Source organism: Trachymyrmex cornetzi, unplaced genomic scaffold, assembly GCF_001594075.2.
Source record: "Trachymyrmex cornetzi isolate Tcor2-1 unplaced genomic scaffold, Tcor1.1 scaffold9, whole genome shotgun sequence".
Classification (NCBI taxonomy): domain Eukaryota; kingdom Metazoa; phylum Arthropoda; class Insecta; order Hymenoptera; family Formicidae; genus Trachymyrmex; species Trachymyrmex cornetzi.
The window spans coordinates 1,140,494-1,148,519 of NW_017300244.1; the positions used below are offsets into that span (position 1 = coordinate 1,140,494).

Here is an 8,026-nt window from a genome sequence, read left to right on the forward strand (position 1 = left end):
ATATGTTTTATTTACACAGTATAAGGCTATGCAAGCTGCTGGACAAATACCCGCGAATATTGTAGCGGATACGCCACAAGCAGCTGTGCCTGTAGTTGGTAGCACTATAACTCGCCAAGCAAGAAGACTTTACGTAGGGAACATTCCATTTGGTGTCACTGAGGAAGAAATGATGGAGTTTTTCAATCAACAAATGCATCTCTCTGGACTTGCACAAGCTGCTGGAAATCCAGTATTGGCGTGTCAAATTAATTTAGACAAAAATTTCGCATTTTTGGAGGTATAACTTATCACATATTTATCAGATACATATTTATATCACTTTTTATATGTCATAAAAAAATATGGTGTACACATACACACATATATTATGCATTTTAATTAATTGTTACTTAAATAATTTCAGTACTGATAACATTTCTTATTCCTTTTTATCTTTTAAATATAGTTCCGATCGATAGATGAAACTACGCAGGCTATGGCATTCGATGGCATAAATTTCAAAGGGCAGAGTCTGAAGATAAGAAGGCCACACGATTATCAACCAATGCCGGGAATGACCGATAATCCAAGCATGAACGTGCCAGGTACGGTTCCTGGTATGTTTTAAACATACATTTTCTTATATTTTATTGTTATCAAAGCCTATTGGCTTGACTTCTAACACACTTGACAATAATTTTGTACTTATTTTAATCGTGTGATTTTATCTCTTTCAGATTCTCCACATAAAATCTTCATTGGTGGTTTACCAAATTATTTGAACGAGGAACAGGTATGCCAGCAAATCTGTGAAATAATTTTATTTATTGCACACCTTTGGATGCAGTTCTTCTCCATTGACGCCTATTCCAATCAGTTGCATTAATCTGTTGAGTTGCATTGCTGTGGCTGGCACAAACTTTTATCAATCGTGAGAATCGGCTTCAATGATCGATGAAAAATTGCATCGCGATGTCACAACCGCGGGATTAGTATGGAAATGCGCGTATACTAATCCCGTTGCGTTGTAAGTTACCCTCAAAGGACTAAATTATGATATAGGTATTTAGCTATTTAGCAGTGAGTGCACTCACATAAACACAAACGACCGAGAACCCCCATCTTACTCAAGTTCAACAGAGGTATGTATGCGTTTCCACCAAGATTTCGGCGTTGATTAGGTTCCTTATTAGGTAGAGGTGTGTTTATTCGGATCGTGTGGCTCCGTGCTCTTTTTGTGTTTATCTTCGAACGATCCGCTTCTCGTTTTCCTGTGGAATTTCCTTTATCATTCCTCGCATCTTGTCTTTCCAATATGGCATATTTAGTTTAGGAAACATTAGTGGCGTTTACAGCATTTAGGTGGGGGTATGCAGTCGCATCAACGGTTATCCTTCTCTCTCTCTCTCTCTCTCTCTCTCTTACAGCCTTTCTAGGCACATCGCGGACCCAGTCCATCACGAGGAGATACGAGTCTCAAATCTAGGCAATCTTTTTTTTAGGAAAATCAACAGGGAAGGGGGAGGGGGGGAAAAGAATTTGTTGTGACTGTATTCAGAAATAAATCGAACAAAGGAAATAGACGATCATTCGCGTTTCAATCTGATGCAGAAAAATTAACGAAATAGAGATACGTGTGACTTCTTGAAAGAAAAAAAAAAAAAACATTAAAGCTGTCTATGACTTCTATTTCCAATTTGAAATGCTTTTACAGAGTCGTCCACTTTTGTGCAGCAATGATACATGTTGCAAAAATGGATCTTTTTTAGGTCTACAAGAAAAACATAAGATCAACGTTTTTACATGTAGCAGTTTTTTTTTCCTTTTCTTTCTTTTTTTGGGATTACAGGGTCAACACATAATTTTATGTGCATCTGGTAACAGCTCCAAGTTCTCCGGTATATATTCTTTTCAGGAATACCTTTTCCTTTTTGCAGCTATTCTTTTTACAGGCTTTTCAGGCTTTACTGCACGTCTCGTCTTGTGCCTCGTTACGTTTACAGGTTACCGCGAACGAATGATCTTCGAATATATCGATGCATTGAGAATTTGAAAAAAATGACAATGCAAAGAAAAACGGAAAATATTAATAAAAAAGAAATGGCAATTTCATTGGACATTAAAAAGTTAAATGTAACGGTATTCTTACAAATGAACTATGTTTAAATTCGTAAGAGTAAAAAAAAAAGAATATGAACGTCTCGTTATTATGTAGTAAACTATGGACTGATACCAGTACCCTTTCTCCCCATTTCTTAGCTTAGGGTCGCGCCGATCAAAAGCATTCGCTTACCACTACCACTACTTCTACCACTACTTCTACCACTACTACTGAACATGACAAAATACCACACTGCCTGGAGAGAGGCTAAATCCAGTCCCTCGAGGCAAGTACTTATACCATTCTCATGCCTTCGTACATTGGGTTTATGCGACAATTTTGTAGCCCCCCTTCCTCGATGTGTTCTCGGTTCTCCTGTGCCAATGGTGCGTTCTCTGATTCAATAGTTTCACATCAATAAAAGCATGTTGCTTAATCTACTAAATCGCGCCGAGTAATTAGTTAATTACCAGAATCAAGTTCGCAAAAAAAAAAAGAAATTCTTTAATAAGAGCAACATGCTGTTATCTAAAGTTTTGAGTTTTCAGTTTCCCAGCCCGTGGAGATGTAAGTAAATTTAATACATATATTATAATTAAAAAATATCAAAGACACAGAGATCGGTGTTTGAAATAATGAACGAATGTAAGGAAAGACGCCGGAGCGCAATTAAGTGGAAATTGTTTCGTCGGACATGAGGGCGGTGTGTAAGGAGTTACCACCGAGGAAAGAGTGATTAAAATACGCAAGCATATCTATGCATTCATATTTCGTTTTTCTCATATTTAGACTATGCAACTTTTTTTCTCATATTCTTCTGTAGATAATTGGTTGGAAATTCAATTAAATCATTAATTGGTGCAATATCTTTTCTTCTTTTTTTAAAACTATTGTAAAAATATTCTTTTAAAATCCTTATTTTATTTTAATGTGACTTAATATAACAAAGATAATTAATCTTATTTAATTTTGTAAATGCAAAATTTAATTGTATCTAATTACATGTAAAAAGAAAAGATTGTTAATATCTTGCACATAAATTTTTACATCTGATAATCTGATAATCTAATTGTAAAAATTTTTGCGATTAATTAATATTTATCACAGTTGCATTGTCTACATTTTATAGATTCGAAAACTTTATCACGCGAGTGAGAGAATAATATTTTTCATGATAATACAGGTGAAAGAACTATTGATGAGCTTTGGACAACTGAGGGCGTTCAATCTAGTAAAGGATTCCGCGACCGGTCTCTCCAAAGGATATGCGTTCTGCGAATATGTAGACGTTTCGATGACTGACCAGGCAATCGCCGGTTTGAATGGAATGCAACTGGGCGACAAGAAATTAATCGTGCAACGCGCCAGCGTAGGTGCTAAAAATCCTATGATAGGCGCGCAAGCTCCAGTACAAATTCAAGTGCCTGGTTTGTCAATGGTTGGCACGAGTGGACCTGCGACTGAAGTAAGAGCTAAATCGAACGAAATTGTTTTCGCAAATGACGCAAATTAATGATTTTGCAATCGGATTTTTAATCGTACAATATCTTTCAGGTGCTTTGTTTGCTCAATATGGTCACGCCAGAAGAGCTAATGGAAGAAGAAGAGTACGAGGACATTCTGGAGGACATTAAAGAAGAGTGTAACAAATATGGAGTTGTCCGATCTGTGGAGATTCCTAGACCCATTGAGGGTGTTGACGTTCCTGGCTGCGGCAAGGTACTTAATATTGACACAATGCTTCTACATATTATTTACCACTTTTTATTCTGTTACAGGTATTCGTAGAATTCAATAGCGTGATTGACTGCCAAAAGGCGCAACAGACTCTCACGGGCCGAAAGTTTAATAATCGCGTCGTAGTTACATCGTACTTCGATCCCGACAAGTATCATCGTAGAGAATTCTAAACTGTAGAATTCTCTTTTCATACCATTTAATTATATATATATAATACATTGTATATGTGGTATTTGAATAATCTAAACGTATTTCGAGAGAATTATACATTTACCAATGAATAATCGATGATAATGATAAGAAATTTGTCGCGTTTAGCGGCAAGCGATTAGAATTGTAAGTATATCGCAACACCGGCAAAAATTCCGATACACAATCGTGTGATTACGTTTCCTCCGCGCTTTAAAGACACGAGTATGAACATATGTAACAATAATAAATACATTTGGTCGTTAATATAAAATAAACAGTGGTAAGTGATAATTTGATAAACCTATTAAAAGAAGAAAATAAATAGATTCCCTGCAAAAGCAAGGGATAATAGACAGAATAAGACTGCAAGATTAATAAAGCAAGACCATAATGTCATTGTATTTCTGCAAAAAGTTTTTTTTTACTTCTACATACACATAATTTACGATATTGGTGATTCAGTATAACGATAAATAAGGATTATTAGAGATTTTGTGGAAAATTGACTCAACTCGTGAGCTGTAACGCAGGTGTGTAGGAATTACTACCCTCCCCGGTGTCCGCGGCGTCCACCACGAATTTCTGCAATAATGCGTAAAGTCCTCCGCCGAGTAGCAGCATACCGATACCCGTTAGAAGTACTATGGCCCAGGCCGGTATAGCCGTACCTCCTAAAAATAATTTAACGTTCAGACTTGCGATTTCGATGACACGTTGCGTTCTTCTCATCCCACTTACTGTAATAACGTCTGGTTATTGTTTTTCGGCCCCTCAAAATTTTGCGTCTTGCCTCGACTCCCTCCAGGAATATTCCCATTAGAACTATTCGTTCAGAAAGTGAAAAAAGGATTAATTCATTTATATATGGAATCCATGATTTTTTGCATTTATATTGTGCAATATTAAGCTTTATTGACAAAAATAATTATAAAAATAATTGCGATATTATCATATCAATTTGATAAAAATGATTAAATTCTCATTTAGGATGGTAAATGTTAAGGATGATTACTCATCCTGATAAAACTTTGCAATTATTTTTGATCAATCAGCAACGGTTTCTATGATGTAAATGGTATGAAAAATAGAACGTCTTTATTTCTACTATCGAATGTAAACGATTTATTTATCGACTTTTTGCATATATATTAAAATTAAACGTTACTTACGTAAAGCTATAGTTAAATAACACACAAATTTTCTCGAGCACATTTTTCTCCCGAAAAAGGTCAATAGGTGAGAAATAAAAGAACAGGTCTAATCGTTGTAGTGAACTGTATAATGCGACGTGCGTACTGAATCACACCTTTGATAAGAGATAAGTGAGTGTACAGCTTATCTGGTTTAAGATAGTGAGATACACTTTCATTTGCACGAATATTCACGTTTCTACACCTGACGATGTTGTACAAATTTAGAACACTGATTGAGAATTGTCAATCTATCGTTGCATTATTATATTGCAATCTGTTATATTAATTATTGCATAAAACTTTCAATCTTTATATTAATCAGTATTTTTTCTAAAAAAAATGAAAATTTCCAATGATCTGTTATAGTGCCGCTTAAGATTTTTGATTGAGATTGTACAATATATAAATGTCAATAAGTTATGCTCTTTTATGGTGCTCGAATTATTGTACATCGAAATAAAAACGAGGTAGCAGGATTAAGGATTTTCAAGAGTACAATGTCGACATCCGGTAAAGAATAGGACATTTAAAAGTCCGTTCATCCTTTTACAATCCTTTTATTGATCCAAATTAAAGAAACTGAATTACATCTATAACAAATCATTACAGAATTATTGCAATTACATTCGATCGATGCCTATGCGTGTGTGCCTTCAAATTGAGTCTTATAGATGTAAGACGACACGCACAATTTCGATAAGGAAAACAATCTTGAATAAGCTAACATATGTGGGAGCTTATGACGAATGTCAACGAACGAAAGAACGATGGAGAAGAGGCGGGAAGAATTCAGTTTCAAATAAATTAAATAAAAGGTTAAATAAAAATCCGCCATACATTTCATGTTAAGACTAGAATACATTTTTTTTTATTTTACGCTTGAAAATTAGCATCGATGTGATTGTAGTAATTCGCACATTCAGGCCCCTCGCAAGTTTCTCTCCTTTTTTTTCCTTTCGAAGAAGTGCGACGTTAAAACTTCAAATGCAGCTTATGAATATTAATCACCGTAATCTCAATATAAATATAGCTAGCACGTAAACAAAGCATTCTAAATTCCATTTAACGTTTCGGCAATCTCGCAACACGCCTTTTCTCTACCCCTATAGAATAGTATATACTCATTTACAATCGTAACAAGGATCGAAAACATCTCTGTGCCTTTTCTAATAATTTTATTCGTCAGCACCATGAATTACTCGAAGAACGTTCCTTTCTGTCTTTCACTAAGTAAAGACATATAGGAAACGTCGACGCTTTGAAAATCTTTGTTATCAACTAAACAATAGCGAGTACATGTTTCTTCTGCATTTAAAAGATTGTAAAAAAAAAAGAAAATTTTCTGACGAATATTTGAATATTCGTCCAGCGTATTGCACTCCTAAACTGACTCAAACTGGGAACTTATTTTCTATTCTTTTGATCTTGCTATCTTTTTATATATTCATCATGGAAAAAAATGTAATTCTGCAGGAAACAACTCCCTCGCTTAAGATTACGCACAAATTGCTAAACAAAATAAATAAATAATACTGTATATATGCATGTGTATATATATATATATATATATATGTGTGTTTGTATATGTATGTGTGTATGTACGTGTACGCACACATACACACACATACACACGTCTACGATGCACCTTACAAGGAAACCCAGAAGAAGATACTTCTATGTGTGGGTTTCCTTGTAGTTAACATGTTAAATAATACAATAATAATTATTAACTCATTATATACTGAAATAAAACATTCAGATCAGTCCTTCCTCACGATTATACTTCGAAAAATAATAGGAATGAAAGGAGAATCTATCTCTGACGAATGTATGGAAAATCTCGCCAAAGGAAGATTGACAGAAAGATAATGCATTTCTTTCTAAATCTCTATTCTTTACACGCTATACTAAGAAAATTCATAATACCGGGCATAGCCATCGTGGAGATCTCATCTAAATATGAATTTCTTTTTTCTACGTTATACCTTACACGCTTGCGATTAAAGTCACTTCATAGCGCTTGAGAATATTTGTAATACTTGGATGGCATAATAACTTCAAGACATACTTCGACAGAAATAACCGACCTATTTACTTGCGATAGTCATTAATGAAATTGCAGTCGTGAAAATGCGCTGCACTAAATTGATGTTTTATTATTACCCTTTAAAATCCTAATGCGGCTTTTCATTAATTCATATTATGGATTTTTATCTTCCACATTTTTTCTTTTTTTTTACAGAAATGTAAATTTCGCTCAATTTTCGCATTACATATATATATGTATGTATACTACATACATATATATATATATATATATGTATGTATACATATATGTATATCTTTATTCTAGATTGAAATTTAAGCTACCTTATTTGTCACAGACAATGCATAATTCGCTTTAAAAGTATGCAACTAAATGCGAGAACAGTATTACATAGGTATCTTTTTTTCTTTTTACGTTGATGCTGATATTAATGTGAATTTAACAGTTCTAAATAGTATACGAAATCGTGTACGTATGTGCGTATATGTGCATGTGCGCACGTTGCATTTCTTTTAGAACTATAATCGCATTTTTCGGTGTCGCTATGGTTATTCTTGTAATTATTCCCCAAAATATTTCTATAACTGTAGAGCAACAACTGTCGTGGAGTTTTAGGAATTATCGCGTCGTTATTAAATACCATCAATAGATACATATCGCAAATGTGTGTATGGTGTGTATGATTCAAAATTCCATATGCAATAAGTTAGTAGTGTGTGTGTATGTGTACATATATATGTATATATTATATATATATGCATATATATTTTA

General features: G+C 34.2%; 2 protein-coding genes across 4 annotated transcripts in view; one reads left to right on the top strand and one right to left on the bottom strand.

Annotated features, from left to right (window-relative positions):
• The window catches only part of U2af50 (U2 small nuclear riboprotein auxiliary factor 50), a 20,146-nt gene that overhangs the window by 1,233 nt on the left and 10,887 nt on the right, over positions 1 to 8,026 (top strand). The window contains exons 3-8 of one of the 3 annotated variants that reach the window (XR_001940550.1): positions 20 to 280; positions 449 to 599; positions 720 to 775; positions 3,267 to 3,548; positions 3,638 to 3,802; positions 3,862 to 4,292. Coding sequence is in view for 2 of the 3 variants with exons in the window: in XM_018520289.1 (XP_018375791.1) it covers positions 20 to 280; positions 449 to 599; positions 720 to 775; positions 3,267 to 3,548; positions 3,638 to 3,802; positions 3,862 to 3,993 (1,047 nt within the window). In the remaining variant the exon portion in view is untranslated. Of the gene's footprint in view, positions 1 to 19; positions 281 to 448; positions 600 to 719; positions 776 to 3,266; positions 3,549 to 3,637; positions 3,803 to 3,861; positions 4,388 to 8,026 lie in introns of those variants that run through there. The other 2 variants (XM_018520289.1, XM_018520290.1) reach the window with 2 other exon arrangements.
• Positions 4,435 to 5,454, bottom strand: hoka (membrane protein hoka). The gene is made up of 3 exons (XM_018520295.1): positions 5,185 to 5,454; positions 4,754 to 4,837; positions 4,435 to 4,686 (listed from the first exon to the last, which is right to left on the bottom strand). Exons 1-3 carry the CDS (start codon positions 5,225 to 5,227, stop codon positions 4,523 to 4,525), a joined length of 291 nt encoding a protein of 96 aa, XP_018375797.1. The 5' UTR covers positions 5,228 to 5,454; the 3' UTR covers positions 4,435 to 4,522.

Coding starts and splice junctions, on each gene's coding strand:
- hoka (XM_018520295.1), bottom strand. CDS start 5,227: ATGTGCTCGAGAAAATTTGTGTGTTATTTAACTATAGCTTTAC. Junction 4,838..5,184: donor TTATTTAACTATAGCTTTAC/GTAAGTAACGTT, acceptor CTGAACGAATAG/TTCTAATGGGAATATTCCTG. Junction 4,687..4,753: donor AATAACCAGACGTTATTACA/GTAAGTGGGATG, acceptor AATTATTTTTAG/GAGGTACGGCTATACCGGCC.